The 26,283-nt window shown below is 41.2% G+C and overlaps 1 protein-coding gene across 2 annotated transcripts in view; it reads right to left on the reverse strand.

Annotated features, from left to right (window-relative positions):
* Window positions 1–26,283, reverse strand: part of LOC115096938 (torsin-1A-like) — a 53,807-nt gene that overhangs the window by 20,334 nt on the left and 7,190 nt on the right. Inside the window, exons 2-5 of one of the 2 annotated variants that reach the window (XM_029612259.1) lie at window positions 18,876–18,923; window positions 6,480–6,745; window positions 5,757–5,932; window positions 5,544–5,671 (exon numbers count right to left, since the gene is read on the reverse strand). In XM_029612259.1, coding sequence (XP_029468119.1) covers window positions 5,544–5,671; window positions 5,757–5,932; window positions 6,480–6,745; window positions 18,876–18,923 — 618 coding nt within the window. The remainder of the gene's footprint in view (window positions 1–5,543; window positions 5,672–5,756; window positions 5,933–6,479; window positions 6,746–18,875; window positions 18,924–26,283) is intronic. The other variant, XM_029612260.1, reaches the window with a different exon arrangement.

Below are 26,283 nucleotides of genomic sequence, written 5' to 3' on the forward strand. Positions count from 1 at the left end.
TGTCTCAACTGGATGTAGGATATTGTCTTTTAGCTGATGATTTTCAATTTTTTGTAACAATTTCTGATTCGATAGATGGTGCCCTTAAGAAAGTTTGTGAGTGGTTGACTTCTCTCAAGGATTGGTTAACCAAACATAAACTGCTTCTGAACATGGCAAAAACAAAAATTCTTTACTTAGCTAGATTTCCTGACCTCATTCTATGGCTATAAATGGTGGAGAGATATCAATAATGACAGAGGCCACAAATCTTGTAATTTTTATGGATTCTACTGTCTCTGAAATCTTAAATATCAAAAGTAGTAAAGGGGACCTATTTCAAATTACATATGTTGCATGGATTACAACCTTACCTAACTGAGTCTAATTTGAGAACTGTAGTTCATTCCCTAGCATTGTCCTCATTAGATCAGTGGTTCTCAACCAGTGTGTCGCCAAGCACATGCAGATGTGTTGCCACACTTCCCGGTCCTCCACTGCTCTCCCTGAAATGGAACTCTTCCGTTGCCTGGGCTTAGAATGCTGATAGCCTGGGTGGAATGCAGCAGGAGAGATGGAGTCAGTGGCACCAGTATGGTCTTTTCTTCCCATCCCCACGGCCTGGAAGAGGAAGTGGAGTGCAGCGGCCATGCATGTGGGAAGATCATGTTAGGTAAAGTGCGGGCAGCACCAGGCCAAAGGAGAGCAGCGCAGCCCGAAGCAAAACAAAGAGCAACGTGAGCCCCCATGGCCGACGGGACTCCTTTCTTGAGGCCGTGAGGGCTGGAAGAGGAGGAGGCTAGTTCGGTGGGGAGAGAGCGAGCATATGTGTTTAAGACTGTGTGTGTATGTGTGAGATAGCATGTTTGTAATTGTGTGATTGAGAGCATATGTATAAGTGCGATTGAGAACTGGTATGTGTGATTGAGAGCCTGTGTGATTGAGGGTGCTTGTATGTGACAGAGAGAGGAGAAAGTTGCAAGCAACCCCCCAACCCCCACTCCTAATTCACAACACTCTCAGGGCACTTGGAAATCAAATGTTTCCAGTATGGAGAGCAGAGCATTTTTTAAAATTCTTATTACTTTTAATTATTGGGTCTTTGTATCTGCTGTTTTTAAATATTTTATTGGTGTCTTGAAATTTTTATATGAGTTTTTAATTACTGGATATTCCAGTCATCAGCTGTTTTGAAATCTGTTCTTTTTATTAGTATGGTTTTACTGCTATTGATTTTATATTTCCTGCTTTATTTTAGGAGGACTGGTGATTTCTCTTTTTCTTTTGTTGCACTGCATACAGAGACTCTGGCTTGTTGCAATTTCCAGTTCAGTTTTGGTCTGCATGTTTATATTTATGCTTTATGGTCTTCTCTATTCTTTGTTAGGTGAGGGTCTGCTGCACGTGTGATTGAGGTGAGGTATTCTGCTGTGACATGGTATCTTTTCCCCTTCACCATAAAAAAAAATTTAAAACATGAAAACCAATAAACTCTAACCCATTCAGAATTATTTTAAATTGTTTTGAATGATTTTTTTAATGTAAAAATGACCAGTGCACAAGTTGTCTCTAAATGTGAAACAGGCTCTAGTTTAAAAGACATTTCTTTTTTTCTTCAGGTCTGGGAAGCCAGCCAGCCAGCGCTTTAGGAATGATTTATGTCCCAGGCACGGCAGAGTTTCCAGACATTGCTTTATAATTAACACCGGACCTAGATAAATAATTCCTTATAACTTTTTGCACCTAAGAAGAAAGATGTATTTTAGTATTGCATTTATTACAATTTATTTAAACATTAGGAGTATTAGAAGCCTGACACATAAATATATAAATATATTAAACATTAGAAAAGTAAAATCAAGTGTTTCTTTTGTCAATTAGATGGAATTAATATGCTAGATCAAAACACACAGATGTCTTGACGTAGTGAATTTGATGTTATAAGCAATATTTTTCTGCACATTTATTAGTTTAGTAACTCATGAGGATAAAGGATTACTATTGTTAGCCAATTACATGCTAATTGTAAATTGTTAAAAGTATACAGCAAAAAAAAAAAAGGTATATTTACCATATGTTCAAGGTATTTGGGGCTGCTGCTGTCCTATTCCGATCACAGCAAGGCCGAGGTTTTGGCAAAGGATTTTAACTCTTGGTAGGCATCACTTTGTGATTTTTTTTTTATAGCAACTGACTTGATCTGAATTAATTTGATTTAAACAGACTTGGTCTGAATTTATCTGACCTAATCAATTAAATTATTAATTATATACTTTTCTTATGTAAAATAAAAATATATTCACAAAAAACACTCCAATAGGGGTGGGGAAAAAAGCACATAAAATTATACAAAATCGAATTAGAAAATAAACATTTACTACAATTCTTTATTCAAATGTGACATTCACATATAGAAAAAATAAACAAACATAAATCACTTGATTCTTACATAGAATCCTTATAACTATCCCTTATTACACATTAGACACACTGTCACATGCGTAACCATATTAAGTATAAGTCTAACAAAATAGAATCACTGATCTAAACTGCTGCTAGTCTATAGCTATCTTAAACTGGAAAAACCAGTGTATAAAAGAATTAACATAGCATTAAACCAAGTGAATACAGAGAGTAGCATAACAAAAAACACTTCATACAGGAACACCGCTCTTTAAGAATTGTCCTTGTCATATTAGCCATGCCAACCCGCCTGCTCTGTGATGCTCTGTTAGTATCAACATGGCCCCTCCCGCAACTGCCTCAGCCCATTGCCTGTGTAGGAGAGGCTCGCTTCTCCCACTTACTGCTTTTTTTTTCCCCCTAGCTTTACTAAGGCCCATTTCCGGGCACAGGAGCAGGCAGCAGGGAATCTAGTAGTGTCAAGGCAAGGAGAAGAAGACAGATAGAGGAAGAGAAGGAGGGAAAGAGAAAGAGCTTCACCTCCAATTTGAAAAGGCTTAGGTTCCTGTGGAGTCACAAATCCCTAGGGAGAGAGGTCCTCAGTCCCTTGGAGAGGGATCCACATCCTAGGGCCTACCAGAAAGGGTGGGAGGCAGCAATGCTGGGAAAAATCAACCCCAAGAGGTTGTTGTCCTAGGTGCTCATTACTCCACCCAGCCGGGTCCATACCCTCACTCTGGAAGTGAGGAGAAGTCAGTCTAATCTTGTTTGAAGCTACAGGAAACAGAGAACTACTGATGAGAGCCTCCGACCACTCCCTCTTTGTGCAAAGTTTGATGTCATGGAGGGGATGTGTCCTCTGCCTCCGGCAGCTAAGAAGTGCAATAATCTCAAAAGTAATGGGCTGGTCTAACAGATAAGGAAGTTAGGAATTATTAGGAAAGGAACAAAGAATATAACAGAGAATGTCACAATACCTCTGTATCTTTTCATGGTGAGACCACTTAAGAGTACAGAAAAAGGTGACCAAAATGATAAAGGGAATAGAATGGCTCCACTATGAGAAAAGGCTAAAGAGGTTAGGGCTCTTCAGCTTGAAGATATGGCTGAGAGGGGATATGATATAAATCTATAAAATCATAAATGGAGTAGAATAGGTAAATGTGACTTCATTGTTTACTCTTTCAAAAAATAAATTCTAGGGGAAGCTACATGAAGTTACTAAATAGTACATTTAGTACAAATTGGAGAAAAAGCAAGTTTGCTTACCATAAATGGCATTTTCCATAGATAGAGTGAATTAGCCATGCTGTCTGGGATGCCCTCCGGGCGGCCCTGGGTGGAGCTTTTCTCAAAAATCACAGAGCTTTGTCTCTGTGCACATGCACGGCTCTTCCTGAACAATACCGACTCTCCTCAGTCTGTAACATAGCTTTTCCAGTATCTTGATGTCGGAGACACTGTCTAGGGAGGCAGGCGGGTTGGCATGGCTAATTCACTCTGATATCTATGGAACACACTGTTTACGGTAAGCAAACTTGCTTTTTTCCCCATCGATAAGCAGGCTGAATTAGCCATGCTGTCTGGGATTCCCCAGCTTAGGGTTGTATTTCACACACTGATATATTCTGAGTAGGAGGGGTACCCATCCCCTGCAGGTGTAATTGATCTGGTGTGCTCAATCCGCATGGTCGTGGACAGCCTCAATTCCTTGATGAGTGGTTTAACACTGCTGCGCCCAGCTCTGCATCCGAAGATGCTTGCTGGTCAAGACAGTAGTGTGATGTAAAAGTATGCAGAGATGACCACATAGCTGCTTTACAAATGTCCAGCACTGGTACCATGTGTAGATGTGCAATTGAAGCCGCTACAAGACTGACCTGATGCACCTTGACTGATCAGCTCTTTGACTATTTTCAAGGCCCATAGTTTCTGGGCCCTGAGCAATATCCTCCCGCAGTCCCTGTAGGTGGACTGGTCGTGTTCCGGGCCCAGGCAGAGACAGCAGTAGTTATGTCCATCCATGATGGACATAGCCTTCCCGCACTGACAATATTTGAAACCAGGAGGTTTCAGAGCCATGGTAGCACTTAAAAGTGCTTTTTTTTTTTTTTTTTTATTCACTGAGGAGAATGAAGAGAGAGAAACAGCTCCGTGTGTAGCTAGCAGTATGGAAGAAAAAAGACTGATGAGATTTGATATTGTGTGGGAAGAGCCGTGCAGGCACACAGAGACAAAGGTCTGTGATCTTTGAGAGAACCTCTGCCTAGGGCCACCTGGAGGACGGCCTAGAAGAATGGCTAATTCAGCCCGCTTATTGACGGGAAAATCATGTTTTCACTTAATGCACAATTTAGCTGTGGAATTCATTGCCAGAGGATATGGTAAAGGCAGTTCGCATAGCTGGATTTAAAAGTGTTTGGACAAGTTCCTGAAAGAAAAATCCATAAACCGTTAACAGGTAGACTTGGGGAAAGCCACATGGATTGGTCTGTTTGGGATCCTGCCAGGAACTTGTGACCTGGATTGGTCACTGTTGAAAACAGGATACCAAATTTGATGGACTCTCGAACTGACACAGTATGGCAATTCTTATGTTCTTGTTTTTTTTTAATCTGCTGTCATTTACTATGATACTAAATTTATTTTATTAAAATTTCCAGATCACTTTAACAATGCATGCTCAAAGCACTTTACAGATGTTCACTGAGAATCAGGCTGAAGTCAATTCTGACCATCTGAGATCCAAACTGGGATTGGAAATTAGATTACTGGGAGATAAAGGCTGTTACAAGAGCCCCCTTGTATTCTGTCCCACATTATTTAAGAGCTCCTCCTGATTTTCCTCTAGAGGAATTAAATGAGGACATCCCTTTGAAATCACAGGGCTTGCCAACATCCAGTGACTAATACCCAACTGCTAGTGAACAAACAGCACACACCCCAGATGTTCAGTGAACAGCAACACCATCTACTCATCATTACTTGTAAACCGGTGCGATATGTATTCATATCGCACCGGTTTACAAGGAAAATCAAGGAAAAAGAAAAAAACCGGTTTACAAGGAAAATCATTTCCTTGTAAACCGGTGCGATATGTATTCTTTACAGGAACATCGGTATATAAAAATTAAAAATAAATAAATAAATAAATTACTTACTGTTCTTGTTATTGAAAACAGCCACTGACAGCAAAGGGTCTAAGTCCTTCAGCTGCAGCTCTTCCCTCTGCTTTCCACTCCTCCAGAAATCAAGAGCTATCTGGGTTATTCTCTCGGCTCCAGCATTACTGTAAGAGGACAAAGCATTTTATGATCTCCAAATCTGCAAATCTCTAAAGGCACTTGTTGTGCTCTGTAGAACATGCTCCTTACCTGAGAAAAATGAAGATAGCCTTGCGGTAGGATATCCCATCGAGTTGCTCATAGTAGTCCAAGAAAGGCTTAATGGCATCGATGAGGCCAGCATGCATTTTATCCATCTCATCAAATATAAAAATGGAGCGCTCACAAACACTGACGTTTCCCCTGATCCACGCTTGCAACTGGTCCTAAATCACAATAAATTGATCACGTCAAAACAATCTTTTTTTTTGGACTTAAACATGGGAAATGGAGAAGAGAACTTATTGCTCAGTAACACTATCTTCAGCAGAAATGTATTTTATTTACATGACTTACAGTATCTAAAGTTATAAAAAAATATATGCATATAATATCTACTTGGAAGATAGCACTCAGTATAGTGTCTCTCCTGGGCTTTTGACTGGACATTAAATTGGGGAGAAAAGCTACTAAATCAGCAAACCACGTCCTGTACTTTCTGGAGGACTCCCATGCAAGCACTGACCAGACTCATATATGAAAGATTACACAGGATAAGAGCCTGAGATTGTGTGTCTGCAGCCATACTATACCATTATCAACCCTCTGCAGTCCTCCCATAAGTAAAAATTAAAGAAAGAAAAATGAGGACTAATAAGAAACATTAATAGTCGTCATTTCCCATCCAGTCCTATTGTGCACAAAGGTACACCACAGAAATGAAACAGCCCAACTCAAATTCCAACCCTGAAGTGCTGCAGTGTTTGACCTTGCCTTGTATTTGTTGATGTCAACAACATGTGCAAAGTGTAAGGTAGACACAAACTGATGGACGTAAGGGCTCTTCAGACCTCCCTTGTAAATATTCTCAGCAATGATTCGACTAACAAGGTTTTTGCCAGTGCCAGTCCAGCCATGGAGAGAGAGTGTCAATGGTTTTTTGGGGTTCTGATTCTTCAGGAACCCAGTCACAGCTTTCAGAACTACTTTCTTCACTAAGTGCTGGCCGAACAGTTTTCTGTCCAAGTTCACCTGTAATGCTGAGCAAACAAAACAAAAACTCAGCCAATAAGAAACTGCAGTCAGAATCCTACTGAAGTCCTTCCTATTCCTTCATCTCTCAGGTTCTCTTCAATTTATGCTTCCTCAGATTGCTATGTATGGCTCTCCCCCATCTACTCTGATCTTCAGGCTCCATCATTCACCTGCCACCCCCTCATAGTAACATAGTAAATAATGGCAGATAAAATGAAGTTTCTTACCTGTAAGCAGGTGTTCTCCATGACAGCATTGCACACAGCCACACAAGAGGGTGATGTCATCCTCCAGCATCAAATTCAGGCATGCTCTTATATGCTCAGAAACTTCTAGACATTGATCTGAACATGCATGATGGTTCCCGCTCAACCGCCACCTCTGAAGAAGTCCTCAGATTCAGTCCAATAGTTTTTTTTTTTTCTTTCTGAGGAGGCAGGAGGGATTGTGTGGCTGTTTCCATTGCTGTCCACCACTTAAAGGTAAGAAACTTCACTTTCTCCATGAGCAAGCATGCAACCAGTCACACAAGTGAAACTCCCTAGCTAGGGTTACTATTTTCTTATTTGCTGCAACCCTGTCCCGGAGGAAGAAAGCTTGTTATTAGGATTATTATTTTTTTTTTTTTAGTTTTTCATAACTGCTTCGAGGATGGATCTCTCAAAGTTTGTATTTGCTTGCATGTCATGTTCTAAACAATATTGTCTGATGAATGTGCTTTTGTTGGACCATGTTGCGGCATTTAATATTTCCGTTAAAGGTATTTGACTCTGGAATGCAGTAGATGCTGAGACCGCTCTTATTGGCTCTGGCAGATCCAGTTTGTCTAAGGTGCCTTAAGCATCTGGAAATCATCTGTTTTGAGACATTTATCCCTCTCCTATGGTCTAAGAATCAAAAAATTGTTGAGATTTCCGATAAAGTTGAGTTCTCTTAAGGTAGTATAAAAGTGCTCTTCTACAATCTAAGTTGTGAAAAACTTGTTCTCTCTTTGTTCTGTGAGGTTTTGGGAAGAAGGTTGGTAATTCAATTCTTTGATTTAGGTGGATTTCGGATGTTACTTTGGATGTGTTTTAAGTGATACTTTGTTATCGTGAAAGGTTGTATGTGGTTAATATGTTACTAGAGCCTAAAGTTCTCCAATTCTTCTTGCTGTAGTTATTGCTATTAGAAAGACTACCTTCCAAGACATTAGCTGAGGTGAAATTTCCCCTAAAGGTTTGAAGGGAGCAGCCATTAACTTTTATAGAACAAAATTGAGATCCCATTTGGGCGCCAGTAGCCTTATTGGAGGATGAACATTTGTAAGACCCTTCATAAATCATTGGACCAAAGGGTTTTGACATATTGGCTTAGTTAGAGTTGTGATATAGTATGCTGCAATGGCACTAAGATGAACTCTTATTGACATGTTTGATAAATTCTGTGATGACAGATAGCATAGGTAACTCAGGAGTTGATGAACTGAGCAAGTCTTCTGCTTAATATTGTTCAATTCACACCAAAAGGGAGAATCTCTTCCATTTACAGGAGTATGCTTTTTGAGTGGATGGCTTCCTTGAGGCTATTATTATGGCTATTTCATTCAATAAGTCTAAATGACTGCAGGGGCCGGTTTCAGCATTCACGCTGTTAGCGTCAACTTCTTTACTTCTGGGTAAAATAGGGTTCCCTTGAACTGCGTGAGCAGGTTACTCTGTTTGAGAGACAAATTGGATCCTAGATTGACAGTCAGTTCAACCAAAGCTACCTTGGCCAATATGGAGCTATCAAGATTTGCATTCCATCTTCTGTTCGTAGTTTCAGGAAGGTTTTTTTATGTCATTGGAATTGGTGGAAAGGCATACGTGAATGTCTGGCTCCATGGAATGGAGAAAGCATCCTGGGACAACCCTTCCAGGAACTTCTCTTTGAGCAAAACTGGTTAAGCTTCCTGTTGAATGGGGAGGCAAAAACATTGATTTCTGGTGTACCCCAGGTCTGGAATATTGTTTTTAAGACTTGGTTGTTTAATTGTCTGTTGAGTCGATCTACTATGGTGCATTGTTTTCCTGGGCGATATATGACTAAAAGATAAACTCCCTTTCTGATTGCAATTCCTAAATTTGTGATGCTTTTTTGCTAAGGCTGTAAGACCCTGTTCCACCTTGTTTGTTGATTTGGATATGCACTGTGCTTTTGCATACATATGGTTGAAAACCTGGAGAGCTTTCAGTACTGCTAGCATTTCTAGATGATTTATGTGCTATACTGCCTCTTGCAGAATACATAGGCTGTCAAGGTGGGCTCCCCATACTCATTGGGATGCATCTGTTGTTATTCTGTGAATCTTCAAGGGATGCATACTTTGTCCAACTGTGAGTTTCAAAATTTTTAGTCATCACTTTAGTGACTCTTGAAGATGGTACATCAAAGGGATTGTCATTGATAATGATTTGCTCCTAAGTGCCATTGGGCACATCGCATTCTTAGTCATACAAATGGGACTGTATGTACCATATACTGTATGTACCATATTTCGTATACGCGGACGATGTACAGATCTTAATCCCTATCACAGATCCCACCTCCAGCACCCTGCACTTCTGGAACAACTGCCTCCGCTCCATCAATAGTCTACTCTCTAGTCTCAATCTAGTTCTTAACACTTCCAAAACAGAACCGCTAGTCATCTCTCCTAATGACAACAATCCTCTTATCAGCAACCCTCTCTCTCCATTAGTAAACCAAGTGAGAGATCTAGGAGCTACTCTGGACACCAGAATGAACTTCAAAAAGTTCATTAACACCACCACCAAGGAATGCTTCCATAAGCTTCATGTCCTGAAACAACTAAGACCTCTCCTACATTTTCAGGATTACCGTTCAGTACTACAAGCCATATTGTTTTCAAAAATCGACTATTGCAACGCGCTTCTCCTTGGCCTTCTGTCCTCCTCAACGAAACCTCTACAGATGCTTCAAAATGCCGCAGCCAGGATCCTTACAAATTCTTATCGTAAGGACCACATCACACCAATCCTAAAAAACTTGCACTGGCCACCTATCAACTATAGAATACTATTCAAGACCCTGTCCACCATCCACAAAAACATCTATCATCTATCTACTCTCCAACTCCAAATACCACTCAAACTCCACGCTTCCACAAGACCAATCAGATCGGCATACAAAGGATCTCTCCAGGCTCCCCCTAATAAATCCACTAGTCACAACTCCATTCAGAAATAGCCCTGTCTACTGCTGGACCTTATCATTGGAATCTTCTTCCCCCAGAACTTCGGCAGGAACAATGCCCTTTTTCCTTTAGAAAGAAACTGAAAACTTGTCTGTTCACTCAAGCCTTCCCTTGATGGGTCACTCCACAATCAGCATAGTCCCTAACCTCATTTCCACAGTTCCCCCCCTTCCCCTCCTCCTGGATAGATCCTATCACAGTTTGATTTACAGAGCAGACCAATGTCTAAGCATGTATCTTACCTCGTTTGTTACGTTAGTTTCTCTTGTTAGGATCTTATGTTAAACTGATTTCTTTCACTTAACTCTCCCGAACTGTAAATCCCTTGTTCATTGTAACTTTATCTTCTGTTTAATTGGTTACCCCTGGTTACACTGTAAACCGGTACGATAAGACCTAGTCTTGAGCATCGGTATATAATAAATAAATAAATAAATAAATATTGGCCATATCGCCTATTATTTTCAGGAATATCCATGCTGAAATCTTTGCTCATGGAGTCACAGTGTTTATTAGATTTTATAATGCATTTGCCCTTCTTTTTGGGAGATATATATACATCATCTTTGTATTCAGTATGGCTCCTCTGAATTTGAGATTTTGCGAGGGAGATTTATCATGAAACCTAACTTTTGCAGAAAATGTATTACTGTATTCATATGCTGGATGTAATCCTGTTTTGAAGCAGCTGTTATTAGCCAGTTGTCCAAATATGGGAATATCATTACTCTGTTTTCAAATGTGTGTAGCTACTACTGAAAGTACTTTGGTGAATACTTGTGGTGCAGATGCCAGACCAAAAGATAGCACTTGGTATTGGCAGTGTGTTTCCTGAATTGTGAAACAGATATTTGTGATGGGTTTCTGTCATAGGAATATGGGTATATGTATCCTTGAGGTCTATTGTTGTTAACCAATCATCTTGTTGGAGAAGGGGTATTATGGTTTGTAGTGTATGCATCTGAAACACTTCTTTTTGAAGGTGTCTGTTCAGTCTTCTGAGATCTAGTATTGGGCGTAAACCTACTGTTTTCTTCGGGATGAGGACATATTTGGAGTAAAACCCCTTTTCTCTTTCTGCTTTAGAAACCTTGGTGACAGCACTGGATTATATCAGGATTGAAAATTTGATTTGCAATTTCAATTGATTTTCTAAAGAAACGTTGCTGGTCTTTTGAAAGTGATTTTTGGGAACTTCCTTCCAGGTTAGGAAGCATCCCTATTCTATAATCTACAGTACCATTTGTCTGATGTAATTACAGCCCATGAGTTGTAAACATTTTTTAATTTGCCTATGGTTGGAATCATTGGAGGCAGACCCTTCTACAACCAACTATCAAAAGCTTGACTAGGGACATTGTTGTGCCTGTGGAGTTGGTCGGTTTTGCCCTCTTCCAGCAGATTGCAGCCTTTGATTCCAGGTGTGCTGTGGATTTTGTTGCGACACGGTTCGATAAGCTTGAAGCTGTCTGTGGTAATAATTATAAGATTGGAATTGCTTGCAATAACCTGAGGAGTAATATGGGTGCCTATATGAGTAGGAATAGTGTCTCATTTTTTAACTATTTAAAGAAATATATAGGCATACAATGAAATACACAAATTTATACGATGCAGCAGTAGAACAATTCAGTACATGTTCTAGCACAAACAATCAAACCTTAAGATTACAGAATTCAAGGTAGGGGCCCCAAGTGAATTTAAAGAGACATTTATTCAAATCATGATACAACATTTCAATATCTAGCACAAACAATCAAACCTTAAGTTTACAGTATTCAAGGTAGGGGCCCCAAGTGAATTTAAAGAGACATTTATTCAAATCATGATACAACATTTCAATATCAGCGACTTCCTGGACCTGACGACTCCAGTGATCCAAAGAGGGGTTCATTTTCCAGAAGGTAGTACTGGTAAATCTAGCGGCCAGTAACAGCTGTCCCACCAGAGCTCGAGACTTAACTGGCACCAAGGAGCCCCACCCAATAACCCAACAATCACAGTTTGGGACTCAGAAAAACTGAGTAACCAAGAATGTTAGCAATTTCCTGGGCAACTAAGGACCAAAAGTGTTGAGTAGCTTGAAAATATCACCACATGTGAATATACGTTCCTCTTTTGCCATAATCCCTCCAACAAGCTACACTACAGCCTGGAAAAATTGTTGCAAAATAGATAGATGTTCTGTAAGTTCTGTGCAATAGTCAACCATTAGTGCAGCTCGCCCAGCACTTAATTGTTCTTTAATGTGCTGAGGCCCAGATAGATTTCCAGTCTCTATGAACCAGAGACAAACCTAGATCTGTGTTCCAAGCATTCATCAAGGATTGGGGGGTGGCCAATCCAAATTTACCAGTCAGAATACTCAGATAGTTTAAGACGACGCCCCGCACACATGCTTGTGGGTCACTAATAAACCTCTCCATGCCTGTTAAAGGCTGCAGGGGGCTTTCAACATCAAATCGTCTCTCAACGCCTGGCACAACTGTAGATACTAAGCTCGCGACTCAGGGAAGATGTCAAAATCTTCCACTAAGGATTGAAAGGGATACATTTTGAGTCCACATCCCATAGTTGAGCTAGAGTTATCAACCCCTGCCTTCTCCATTCTTTAAAAAACTGGGGAGAAGGTACAGCCAGATAGAATAGAATTGCCATATATGGGGGAAATAGGAGACAGCTTTTCTGTACTAACCCCAGAAATCTTTTAACCTGCCTCCAAACCCGCAATGTATGTGCCAAGTTTAGGCTTTGTCTACAAACTGTGCAACATTGTGATAGGTCCGAGGGTAAAAAAGGAATCATGACCAGAGTAATAATAGCCTACTCGCATTCCATAGACAGCCAGGAGATATTCGCCACAGATCCATGCCTGCAGGCAATGTAATCTGGATGCTCAATAATAAATACTGTTTGGGCAACCATAAACTTCTCAATTTAATTCTGGCTGGCTTATAATAAGATATGAATTTCCCGATTAAGCTATGTAGTTCAGAGAACATCTGTTGAAGAATATCACAGGGAATATGTTGAAAAAGGTTCAAAAGGTTTGGCAGAATGTTCATCTTTAAAAGATTAATTCTACCCATCCAAGAGATAAGAAGGTCAGCCCACAACTGGAGCTGCGCTTTTATTTTACCAAAGAGCCCAGTGTAATTCTTAGAGAAAAGGTATTTGACATTTCTAGAGAAGTGAATCCCCAAGTAGATAAATCCTTCTCAACCACTCGAAAGTTAGAGAAGCAGTCCAGGATGGGCATTCTGGGAACAACAGGGTAAATTTCAGATTTATCATAATTAACTTTATAGCCTCGTAGGGCCTTGTAGTGAGCAAGGAGATGTAATAAAGCTGGCCTAGAAGATAAGGGGGCAGACAGATTAATCAAAACGTCATCTGCATAAAGTGAGATTTTATGCTCTCTGCCACCCAGCCTAATGCCTTGGATGTCCACATTTTGTTGGATAGCTGCAGTCAGAGGCTCAATTGCAATATCAAAAAGCAGGGGTGACAGTGGGCAGCCTTGACGTGTGCCCTGCTCTGTAGAGAATGCAGAAGTCAGAGAACCATTGATCAATAATCATGCCCTGGGTTTCTTATACATAGCTAGAACCCACCCTATATTTGTCAGGTATACTAGAATTAGCCATAACCTGAAACAAAAAAGACCAATCTAGTCTATCAAAGGCCTGTTCTGCATCTAAAGACAGTATCAGTGCTGGCTTGCCCCTTTCTTGGTCAGATGTAGTATACTGAAAAGCCTTCTAATGTTAATTGTGGAGACCCTCCCCTTTACAAACCCAGTCTGGTCACCTTGTACCAGGATACGGAGTACAGCTTCTAAACGTTATTGAAGCACTTTCACGAGTATCTTAATATCAGCGTTCAGAAGGGAAATGGGTTGGTACGAGCCACAACACACAGCATCCCTCCCCTTCTTAAGGATAAGGGAGATCGTGGCTTCTGCCATGTCCCCCAGTGCTGTATCAAGTTCCCCTGCCTGACTGAATAAAGGAAGCATGAAATGGAAAATATCAGCAAAAAAGTCTTATAAAGTTCTATGTAGAACCTGTCTGGGCCCAGACATTTACCGCTGGAAAGGCTTTAAAGGCCAATTGAATCTCCTCAGCAGTAATGGGGGCTCCAAGTCTCTCCTGCTTCTCACCCTTTAAGTGAGGCAGCACAAGGATCTGAAGAAAATCACAAACGTCTTCTAAGTGAGAGGAACCAGGGTTAGCATAGAGACTGGAAAAAAACTGATCCGTTGCTCCAGATCCAAAGAATTTGTCATGAGCTCACCAGATTGCTTGCGTATAAAAGCAACATGAGATTTACAGACCTGCTTCCTAATGGATCTAGCAAGCAGTGAACCAGGTTTATCCCCATGCTTGTAAAACCGCAGTCTAGAGAATTTCAAACAACATGCTATCTTTCCAATTTTAAGTGTTTTAAGCTCTCCCCAAGGTTTCTCCAATCTTTTATAAGTTTCTCTGGAGCAATCCTTCTTATGTTGCCCCTCTAACTGCCTAATAGTGGCTAGCAGTGACTCTGCTTTCTGTTTGTGGATCTTATGCAGGTGGCTCATATAACACATGATTTTGCCTCTCAAGAATGCCTTAAAAATGGACCAGTGAAGACTGGGGTAAACTCCATAGCCCAGTTAAACTCATTGAATTCAGAGATGGCTTGTTTTAGAAGTGTAGGAAAATGCTTATCACCTAAGAAGGAAGTGTTTAAATGCCATTGGGTCAGAACGAAACCAAACTGAATAGGGTAATGGTCCAAGAGTGTACAAGTAAAAATACTGCTCCAGATGTGTTAGAGAAAGCATTGGGGGAGCACATAAAAATCAATTCTGCTACACATAGCATGCCTAGGAGAGTAGTAAGTAAAGTCTCTTTCACCTGGATGAATATTTCGCCAAACATCAACAAACTTGAACATATGAATAAATTCAGAATGATATGAAACACTAGCAGGCAGACTTACTAGAAGAGGTTTTATTAAGAACTAGGTCTGGGCAAATATTCTAATCTCCGCCTACAAATACAAGAACACAAGAACACAAGAAAATGCCATACTGGGTCAGACCAAGAGTCCATCAAGCCCAGCATCCCGTTTCCAACAGTGGCCAATCCAGGCCACAAGAACCTGGCAAGTACCCAAAAACTAAGTCTATTCCATGTTACCATTGCTAATATCAGTGGCTATTCTCTAAGTGAACTTAATAGCAGGTAATGGACTTCTCCTCCAAGAACCCATCCAATCCTTTTTTAGATGATCGAGGGGTTAAAGGGGCACTTAGAGAAGATAAGGCCATCGCGGAAAGATTAAATGATTTCTTTGCTTCTGTGTTTACTGAAGAGGATGTTGGGGAGGTACCCGTAATGGAGAAGGTTTTCATGGGTAAAGATTCAGATGGACTGAATCAAATCACGGTGAACCTAGAAGATGTGGTAGGCCTGATTGACAAACTGAAGAGTAGTAAATCACCCGGACCGGATGGTATACACCCCAGAGTTCTGAAGGAACTAAAAAATGAAATTTCAGACCTATTAGTAAAAATTTCTAACTTATCATTAAAATCGTCCATTGTACATGAAGACTGGAGAATAGCAAATGTAACCCCAATATTTAAAAAGGGCTCCAGGGGTGATCCGGGAAACTACAGACCGGTTAGCCTGATTTCAGTGCCAGGAAAAATAGTGGAAAGTGTTCTAAACATCAAAATCATAGAACATATAGAAAGACATGGTTTAATGGAACAAAGTCAGCATGGCTTTACCCAGGGCAAGTCTTGCCTCACAAATCTGCTTCACTTTTTTGAAGGAGTTAATAAACATGTGGACAAAGGTGAATCGATAGATATAGTATACTTGGATTTTCAGAAGGCGTTTGACAAAGTTCCTCATGAGAGGCTTCTAGGAAAAGTAAAAAGTCATGGGATAGGTGGCGATGTCCTTTCATGGATTGCAAACTGGCTAAAAGACAGGAAACAGAGAGTAGGATTAAATGGACAATTTTCTCAGTGGACAGTGGAGTGCCTCAGGGATCTGTATTGGGACCCTTACTTTTCAATATATTTATAAATGATCTGGAAAGAAATACGACGAGTGAGATAATCAAATTTGCAGATGACACAAAATTGTTCAGAGTAGTTAAATCACAAGCAGATTGTGATAAATTGCAGGAAGACCTTGTGAGACTGGAAAATTGGGCATCCAAATGGCAGATGAAATTTAATGTGGATAAGTGCAAGGTGATGCATATAGGGAAAAATAACCCATGCTATAATTACACAATGTTGGGTTCCATATTAGGTGCTACAACCCAAGAAAGAGATCTAGGCATCATAGTGGATAATACTTTAAAATCATCAGCTCAGTGTGCTGCAGCAGTCAAAAAAGCAAACAGAATGTTGGGAATTATTAGAAAGGGAATGGTGAATAAAACGGAAAATGTCATAATGCCTCTGTATCGCTCCATGGTGAGACCGCACCTTGAATACTGTGTACAATTCTGGTTGCCGCATCTCAAAAAAGATATTATTAATTAATTTATTTATTTATTTATTTAAAGTCTTTTATATACCGAAGTATAGCAATCTGCCTTCTCTCCGGTTTACAGTATAACAACTTGATACAGACAACGAACAATATAAACGGGTATCATGTTAACTAGAGGTAACGGAAACATCGTAGAAAATTTTGAGGTTAAACATGTCTATGTATAAATATTGTCTAATCAGGGTATAAACGAGTGCTGATGCATAAATTCCATGAAAACAGGGTAAAGTCAGTGAGTCTCTTGTGTGTGTGTTTGATGTATGCTTAGCCAACATCTGTGAAAGTCTGTCTGAAAATCCATGTTTTGAGTTCCTTTTTGAAGGATTTTATGTCTCTGAGTGAACTTAAGTAGTCAGGTAGGGAATTCCATGCTTTTGGTCCCGCAATGGAGAAGGCTCTGTTCCTAGTATTGGAGTGCTTAGTTGATGGTAGAGAAGGTATGGCTAGGAGCAGTTTGCTTGAGGTTCTTGTAGTGCGTTGCAGTTTGTGTGTTTGGAGCATGTTATCGAGGATGGTGTTATCTGGTCTGTAAATCGCGTTGTGTAGGATTGTTAAGGTTTTGAACTTTATTCTTTGTTCGACCGGTAGCCAGTGAAGGCTCTTCAGAACAGGGGTTATGTGTTCTGACTTTTTTTTGCCGGTTAAAACTCTGGCAGCAGCATTCTGTAACAGTTGGAGTGGTTTTATGGTAGATTTGGGAAGTCCAATTAGTAGTGAGTTGCAGTAATCGAGGCTGGTAAAGATGAGAGATTGCAGGACGGTTCTGAAATCTTGTTGGTGTAGTAGAAGCTTGAGGTGTTTAAGTATGTGGAGTTTATGGAAGCCGTCTTTTGTTTTCATTGCGATGTTTTTTTTAAAGTTTAGTTCGGAGTCAATCCAAATTCCGAGGTCCTTTGTATTATTCTTCAGTTGAATGTTAGAGTTGCCAATTTGTAAGGAGGGTAATGGGGTCATTTGGCCTGTGTTTCTATCGAAGAGTATGCATTCTGTTTTGTCCATGTTGAGGCATAGTTTTAGTTGGTTCAGCATGTTTCTGATTGCGATAAGATGGTTGGCTGTTAGTCTCAATGCATCTTCGATCGTAGAGGTTATTGGGATAAGGAGCTGAATATCGTCGGCATACATATAAAATGATACGCCTAGACTTGCGATGAGTTAGCAGAGTGGGAGTAAGTATATATTAAAGAGGGTGGCTGAGAGGGCTGACCCTTGTGGTACCCCTGTTTCGAGGGGGAGGGGATCAGAGGAGTTGTTGTTAAATGTGACTTTGAAGAACCTGTCTTTTAGGAAAGAAGTGAACCAAGCAAGGGTTTTGCCAGTAAGACCTATGTTAGCAAGTCTTGATATCAGGCTTTTGTGGTCTACGGTGTCGAAAGCCGCAGAGAGGTGGAGTAGTATTAGTAGGTAGCTTAGTTTATTGTCGAAGCCTCTTATTATTTTGTTTGATATATTGAGTAGTAGGGTTTCTGTGCTGCGATTTTTTCTGAACCCATGTTGTGATGGGTGTAGAATTTTATTGTTTTCTAAGTGTTCATTGAGTTGTAACAGTGCTGCTTTTTCAGTCATCTTTGCTAGTAAGGGAAGGTTAGAGATGGGGCGATAATTATTCAGATCACCTGATAATTATTCAGATAATTATTCAGATCATCGCAATTATTCAGATAATTGCGATGGAGAAGGTACAGAGAAGGGCTACCAAAATGATAAGGGGAATGGAACAACTTCCCTACGAGGAAAGACTAAAGAGGTTAGGACTTTTTAGCTTGGAGAAGAGACGACTGAGGGGGGATATGATAGAGGTGTTTAAAATCATGAGAGGTCTAGAATGGGTAGATGTGAATCGGTTATTTACGCTTTCGGATAGTAGAAAGACTAGGGGGCACTCCATGAACTTAGCAAGGGGCACATTTAAAACTAATCGGAGAAAGTTCTTTTTTACTCAACGCACAATTAAACTCTGGAATTTGTTACCAGAGGATGTGATCAGTGCAGTTAGTATAGCTGTGCAGTATAGCTGTGCAGTTAGTATAGCTGTGTTTAAAAAAGGATTGGATGGGTTCTTGGAGGAGATAATTTTGCAAAGCCAAAAGAGGCAATTTGATTTGTGAGGTGATGAAGAGGCAATTTGATTTGTGAGGTGATGAAAAAAAGCAGGCTGTTCAGAATTAGGTCCATAAAGATTAACTAGAGTAAACCGCTCAGAGTACAATGAGCAGTCTAGAATGACATATCATCCCTCAACATCAGAGTAAGTTCTATTAACTACCTAGGGCAAATTTTTGTCTATTAAAACAGAATCCTGGAGTTATAAGAGGAGTAATATATTTGCCCTACCCATCCTGTTTTCAGCTTCACATGCTCTTTGGGTGTGAGATGAGTCTCCTGCAAGAACAAAATATGCACTTTATTCTTGCGAGCAAACTGCAAAATGCGTTTACGTTTGGTAGGTGATGAGATCCCTCAAACATTTAAGGAAATACAGCTAATAACATCAGCCATGAGGAACAACCATAAAAAACAAAGTGCAGCAGGAGAAGCATGCTTATAAGTAATGAGAAAGAACAGACCAATAGACAGGGTCCCTTTTATGAAAAAGGAAATCTGAGCTAGTATACATAAGTCATCAACAACTACAAAAGGGGAAATATGCTGCAGCGTAAACCAGGAGGTAGTTTGCCTTTTTTTAAAACCCACAAAATATCCCACAACTAACCCAAAAAACACCTTGGAAACCCGATACATATCCCCCCACCCCAGCTAACCCTAAACAGTAGGTCAGTTAAACCTAATTCCCTTTGCAGCACTAAAGTCTGCAAGGAAAATGGCCCAGAACCTCTCAAATGGGACAACTATCGGACCCAAGGGGAGGACCCAGAACATCCCAGATACCCCAAATCCTGAAAACAGATCCTATGATATAGTACAACCACTAATACCACCCAAAAAAACCTGTCCTGCATGAAAAGGAAGCTGAGAAGACAAACCTCCCCAAATCACATCTTCCCCCTCCCTCACCCTGCTGAAAATCAAAAAATTCCTCCCCAAAAAGACTTCCATCGGAATGACACCTAAATAAAAAAAAAATAATGCACTTCCAAATACCAAATATAGAAAACAGAGCAAAACTCAACCCTGAGCAGAGTAAAAAGCAGGTCACCCAGCCTAGACTGACACAGCCATGCTGCATGAGAAGCATCTTGGCCCGCTGCCTCTGCCATAATATAGTAATACAGAGCATGTAGGAAAGGCATTTAACACATAGTGAGCGGTAAATCTAAGAAGAAGTAAGCCAAAGAAAAGATTACAAAGAAATATGTCCAATTGTAGAGAAAACATAAAAGAAAGAATCATGCTCCAGATCACAATTGCATGAAGTACAGGTGCCGGAAAAAGAGCATTCATAGCATGAGCAAAAAACACATTAAAAAAATGTACCACAGCCAAAACTTGGTTAGAAGAGGGCAAAAAACCTGAAATGTACAGTCAATGTGCTTGGCAGCAGAGTGCCCAGGATAACAAGTGTAGTCAGGAGGTTCCAGCACCAAACCAAGAATCAAAACAAGGACGAACATAAAACTGTGGCTCCAACATGCTCGGGTGAAAAGAAAAATGTCTACAATGAGTGAGTCAGTCCTGATTTTAGCAGAATCTGTAATGAGGCTTCAGCGTATCTGCCGTGAGAACCACAATGGTCATATAGGCCCAAAGAAATTTCAGCAAAGTCAAACGGGTGCAGTTGTTGCTAGCCTGCCATTTTTGCAGCCAAACTTCCACATTTTTAACCTGGTCAAAAATGACAGCTTTACCTTGTCCCATCTTGTGCGGTCGAGCCGGGTAAAGCATTGCATATTGAAGATCAAGGTTTTGCAGTTCTTAACAGCCACAAAAGCTTGTTGCTTTTTCTGCAACATAGCAGAGAAATCAGGAAAAATCATAACCCAATTGCCTTGAAAGATAAAGTCTTGCATCACACGAGCAGCATTAAGTATTCGTTGCTTATCACAGTAGTGGTGCAATTTAATGATCACCGTTCTCGGGTGACCACCCTGCGACGGCATAGGCACAAGTGCTCTCTGGGCTCTATTGATTTTAATATGCCCTTTATCACACGGCAAATTCAGCGTATCTGGGAGCCATTTAAAAAAAAACAATTGTTCAGTATCAGAGCCCTCGCTTCTCTCCGGAATTCCCAAAATACAAATGTTACATCTCCGCAATCTATTCTCGAGATCGTCAAGCTTGTCATGAATGCCAGTAACACTGTTCTAATTCTTCAATTTTGGCACTGGCCGAAGACACTATCTCGAGATCCGCAACTTTACTCTGTGTCCTCGATGCGAAGTGTATTGTCTTGTACAGTCTGCATGAGGCTAGCAACCTTTTCAATGATAATGCCCAGTCTCTTATCTAACTTTTGCGATATTTTTCCCACAAACTTTTCCAGTAATTGATGCAGGTAAGCTTTGCTTTCGCTGGTTGGGCAATCACCAACATCGACATCCATCTCTTCTTCGGAGGCCGAGTCTTCAGGTAGTGCCATTTTTTCCACTCGAGCAGATTTATCATGTGTTTGTTTTTCCCGTTTTTTTTATCGTGGCTCGCCCACATGGAGGGCAAAGATAGACTGCCTGAGTCTTTCGTCTGCGACATATCAAAAGAATTAGGGGTAGATTTTAAGAAAGTGCGCCTTTGCGTACTTTTGTTGGCGCATCGGGCGCAAACAAAAGTACGCTTGATTTTAGTAGATACGCGCGTAGCCGCGCGTATCAGCTAAAATCCAGGATTGGTGCGCGCAAGGCTGCCGATGTCGTGTAGCCGGCGCATGCCGAGCCGCGCAGCCTGCCGCCGTTCCCTCCAAGGCCGCTCTGAAATCGGAGCGGCCTCGGAGGGAACTCGCTTTCGCCCTCCCCTCACCTTCCCCTCCCTTCCTCTATCTAACCCACCCCCCCGGCCCTATCTAGACCCCCCCCTACCTTTGTCGGGGGATTTACGCCTCCCGGAGGGAGAAGTAAATCCCCGCGCGCCAGCAGGCCGCTAGTGCGCCGAGACGCGACCTGGGGGCGGTTCCGGAGGGCGCGGCCACGCCCCCGGACCGCCCCGGGCCGAAACCACGCCCCCGGACCGCCCCCGAAACGCCGCGCCGATCCGACACGCCCCCCTCGAAAAACCCTGGGACTTACGCGAGTCCCGGGGCTCAGCGCGCGCCGGTAAGCCTATGGAACATAGGCACACCGGCGCGCAAGGCCCTGCTCGCGTAAATCCGGGCGGATTTACGCGAGCAGGGCTTTTAAAATTCGCCCCTTAGTGTGGTACAAGGCCCAGAAATAACGATGTTGAAGGATTCCGAGTGGGAGCTCAACAAGCCTCAGGCTAGAGCATAACCAGAAGTCCAGTGTCTCTTATTTTGATTTTGGCCAAATTGGATTGATGTTGATAATGACCGCAGAACCATATTCTACTTTTTTATAGCTTCTACTGCTTCCTCAACTTTTTCTCCGAAACAGTTTTCCCCTTTAAATGGCATCTGTCAATTTGTCATGAACGCCTTTCTTTTACATTGGACGCATATAACCATGCCAACCTACAAGCCGCTATTGCTATAGCATATGTTCATGACTCGACATCAAAGGCATCGTAAATTGATCTTGTCATATATGTTTGATGCAGCTGACTGCATCGTTACAAAGTAGATTCTATGCATTCTTTTTATCGTCTGTTATGTCTGCTGGCTCACACTCACCTTGGGAATTGCCGATGTCGCACTCCTCTTCAAGGAGGTAGGAACGCAATTGCTGCCTCCAGGATTCCCCATAGGCGCGCGCCTATTCATAAGAGACCCCACAGCGAGAACCTCTGCAACCAGGGCTCACAGATGATGTCATACGGTTGGGTATTTAAACCTCAGCCGCGCAATGAATAGATGCCTCAGCAATGGGACGCTTGCATTGTGTGTTTAGTTTGAGTTCCTGATCCTGTGCCTGCCTTGTCTCTCCAGCCCAGCCTGCTTCATCTTAGCCTTGCCTTCATTCCTGCCCTTCCATGTCAATCCCTCTCCTTGTCTTCTCCATCTGTTCTTGGACTGATTTCTGGATCTGAACCTAGCCTGGACTTTGACCATTCTTGACTGCAGCCTGCCTCTGACCTTTGCCCTGTTATTGACCATTCTTGCCTGGATATTGACCCTTCTACCGTGTGTTGCATAACCTTTGCCTTCCCCATTGCAGCAGCAGCAACCAGAAATCTGATAGAAACATGCAATATGGGGCAAGATGGCCACCGTTAGAGACGCACGCTGAAGAGGCTCTCTCTGATCTCAATTCCCTAACTTTTTGTCTTGAAAGTAAACATGCTTCATACCAAGCGTAAAGCTAGAGTGAGGGAGATTTCCACCTCCTTTCCCTTACCAGAATTTCATCAACCAAGGATTGAGATTTTCTTCGCAGCACCTCCAGAATTACTGCTGGTAGAGAGGGCCGCTGCGGACGCCGACAAGGAGCGGAAATCAGCGCTGCTGGCTGAGGGGATATCTTTGAATCCCGATGCCCCGAGAACTCTCTCTCTTCCTCAAGCTGCTTTTCTGACCACCTCAGCAGCCCGCTCTGAACTCAGAGGAGGAGACTGAGGAGCGTCAGACCGAAAACCCCGGCGATGGAAGCAGGGTAGGTGCAGCAGGGAATGTTAGGTCCCTGCTGCAGTTGAGGCCTATCTCTCCTATACAACCTGGGGACCCTTCTACCGTAAATGGAGCTACTGGTCTTGAGAAGAGAGGTATGAGCCATATAGGAGTGGGTGATGTGGAGCCCAGGATACGTCCAGCTGTTTCTTCGCCCCTGGTTAAGCCTGCTGTGGTCTGCTCTGATATCTTTTGAATCTGCAAATTTGACTAAGATTACTTTGGATTCAAATCACTGTCTTCTTACTACCGAAAATACAATTATTTCTCATACTTCAAAGCTGAATCAACTGGAATCTCGAGTTTCAACAGTAGAGTCTCTTCAGCATAAATTTGTTCATGCAAAAAAATTGGAAAATATTGAGAACTCCCTGAAATCTAAGAGTTCTTAACCTTCCCTATGTGAAGTTGATATCTCCTTATGAGATGTTCAAAACCCATTTCATACATAAATTGAAAATAACTACTGAAGTGCTACTTGTGATATCTAAGATATATTACCTCCCTATTAAGGAGGATATTGGCTCCGGGGCGCAACCAGCGGATGTCTCATTAAATTTGACGGAATTTTTGGAGTCATCTATAGAGACTACTATAACAAAAATGGCAACTTTTAGTATGTTTTGCTCTTCCATCAAATAGAAATATGGTATTACGACGTTTCATGCATAATCGCTCATTGGTATTTCATGGTGACAAAATTTGGATGTACCCAGATATATCTGGAGCATCTCAAGATAGAAGGAAGAAATTTCTGAATATGCGTCCAGAGGTATTATCCAGAGGGGACAAGTTTGTTTTGAAATATCCCTGCAAGTATATCGTGAATCATTCTAATTTCAATTATATTTTTTGAGCCATGGCAACTGAGTTTTTCTGGAACTCATACCCTATATTTGATTCGGGGGATTGATTATGTTTCTCTGATGGATTCTCTAATTTTAAGTGATTATGTTACGTTTTACATATCACTCAGTTTACATCTGCCCCTTCTTTACTTACCTAATTAACAGATAAATATTTTAAAAGCTTATCTGTATGTGTGTAAGATTCTTTTGCAGTTTATCTGTATTTGTACAAGTGTTTTCTTGTTATATTTGAAAATGCTTAAAATAAAAAATTATAAAAATGAAACATGCAATATACCATTTTAATCAGCATTAAAAAGCCATTAGCTTGCAAAATGGCTTTAAAACGAGGGGAGTAAGAACATAAATTCTGACATAAATTAGTATCATTTTCCAAATTTAATAAGACCAATTCCAAATTTTGATGAAAAGTTTCAGATGAATAACGCCCCTGACCACTTTCCTTCAACATTAAACTCTCCACCTCATCCTTAATAACGGTGCTTATATTTTCAGCAGCATTCAAGTCTGCAGAGTTTCCTGGCCAAAAATTGTTACCCCAAAAATCAATGCCACTTTCTTTAAGCAGCTGTTGTGTGGCATTGGCTTGCATAGATGGTGCCTTATCAATGACAAAAGTAGCTTTGCCTACTACCAAAATGTTTTCTGGATCACTCAAAAATTGGCTAACATTTTCAGCTAAAATTGTATTAAAAAAATAGGCACCATCCCAAGATTCTTCACATTCTTTCATTACCCACATTTTCTTCATTGTGAACATGACAAAAAGACCAATGCAAGCAGGGTTTCTGACAATTTGGTGATAATGTTTCTCTTTGCTAATTTCATTCAGTTTTTGACCAAACTCAATCATTTTGAAAATCTGGTTTTTGAACTGACCAAATGAAAAATTTGGCAGAAGGCGCTAAATGAAGGAAATCCTCTTTATCCCAATTTCATAGCCAATTCGCCAGTCAGAGACTGTCTTGGATATGGGTTACGGTTTTCAATAGTTTTGAAATAACACAAAATGCCTGGATACCAACCCTGGCTTGATAATGATGAATTGTTCCTCTATCAACCTTTTTTCTCCTCTCATCCAAAATTGTTCATGCCATTTGTTAACAGCTTTTTTTCTGCTTGTTGCTGGAATTTTCAATAATGTTTTGGATTTCTTCAATTTTAGTGGTTGACTTGTCACCAAATTCTGTAAAACACTCGTTGGTAGTCTTACCCCATGTCTTCTGAACCCAGCTCTCACTTCAACCTAATTTTTTGGCAATCCACTTTCGTTATAAAAGATTGCTCCAGATCACACACCTCATGAAATGCAATATTTTATTTAGAGCTTTTCTATACCGGCATTCATGAGACAATCATATCATGCCGGTTTACAGGTAACAGGGAGTGTAATAACCTTAAGCATTTAACAAGTGGAAAGGAGCAAAAAGTTACAATAAAACAGGGTTGCTGGAACTGGGGGAGGAAGGAAACAAGAGTAGGAGAAACTTTACAGTAGTAATTATATACATTGTGCTGAAAGGTCTCTTAATAGTTGTTGTGGTGAATCAGACTCGGGAAAAGCATGTTTAAATAAAGAAGTCTTAAGCCTTTTTCTAAAAGTTAGTAAACATGGTTCCAGTCTGAGATCAGGGGGTAAGGTATTCCATAGAGAAGGCCCTGCTGTAGAAAAGGCCCGATCTCTGAATGCTAGATGGTGAGTGGATTTAGATGGGGGAACAAGCAGGGAACCTCTGTAGGCTTCTCTGATGGGTCTGGATGAAGTGTGTAGTCTGAGGGGGATTTGGAGGTTAAGAGGGGCTTGGGAATGGGAATTACAATTAATGCGCTCAATCTGACGCTATTTTTCGCTATCGTATATTCTGGCCATAAATAATAAATTTAAGTAATGTGTAAGGTACTGTTAAATTCTAAACTGAGGAGGGGAGGCAAAGGTTATGCAACACCTGTTAGTTTGCTGCCTGCTTCTGACCCCAGCCGGATTCTGGACTTCCGCCTAAGACCTCTGGCCCCCAGAACCCAAGGGCTCAACCTAAGGGGAAAGGGGTTGGTATAGGTGAAGCTCCTGAACTGCCTCTTCCCAACATAGCTCCGCCAGCTGTTGATGTGGACCTACAGGACATTCCCTGCAGGTTGAGCCATCCTTACCACAGCATAAGGGTCCACGAATCCTAAAGATTGCTGAAGCCATGGATCCAGC

This window comes from Rhinatrema bivittatum, chromosome 8, assembly GCF_901001135.1.
Source record: "Rhinatrema bivittatum chromosome 8, aRhiBiv1.1, whole genome shotgun sequence".
NCBI classification, from domain to species: Eukaryota; Metazoa; Chordata; class Amphibia; order Gymnophiona; family Rhinatrematidae; genus Rhinatrema; species Rhinatrema bivittatum.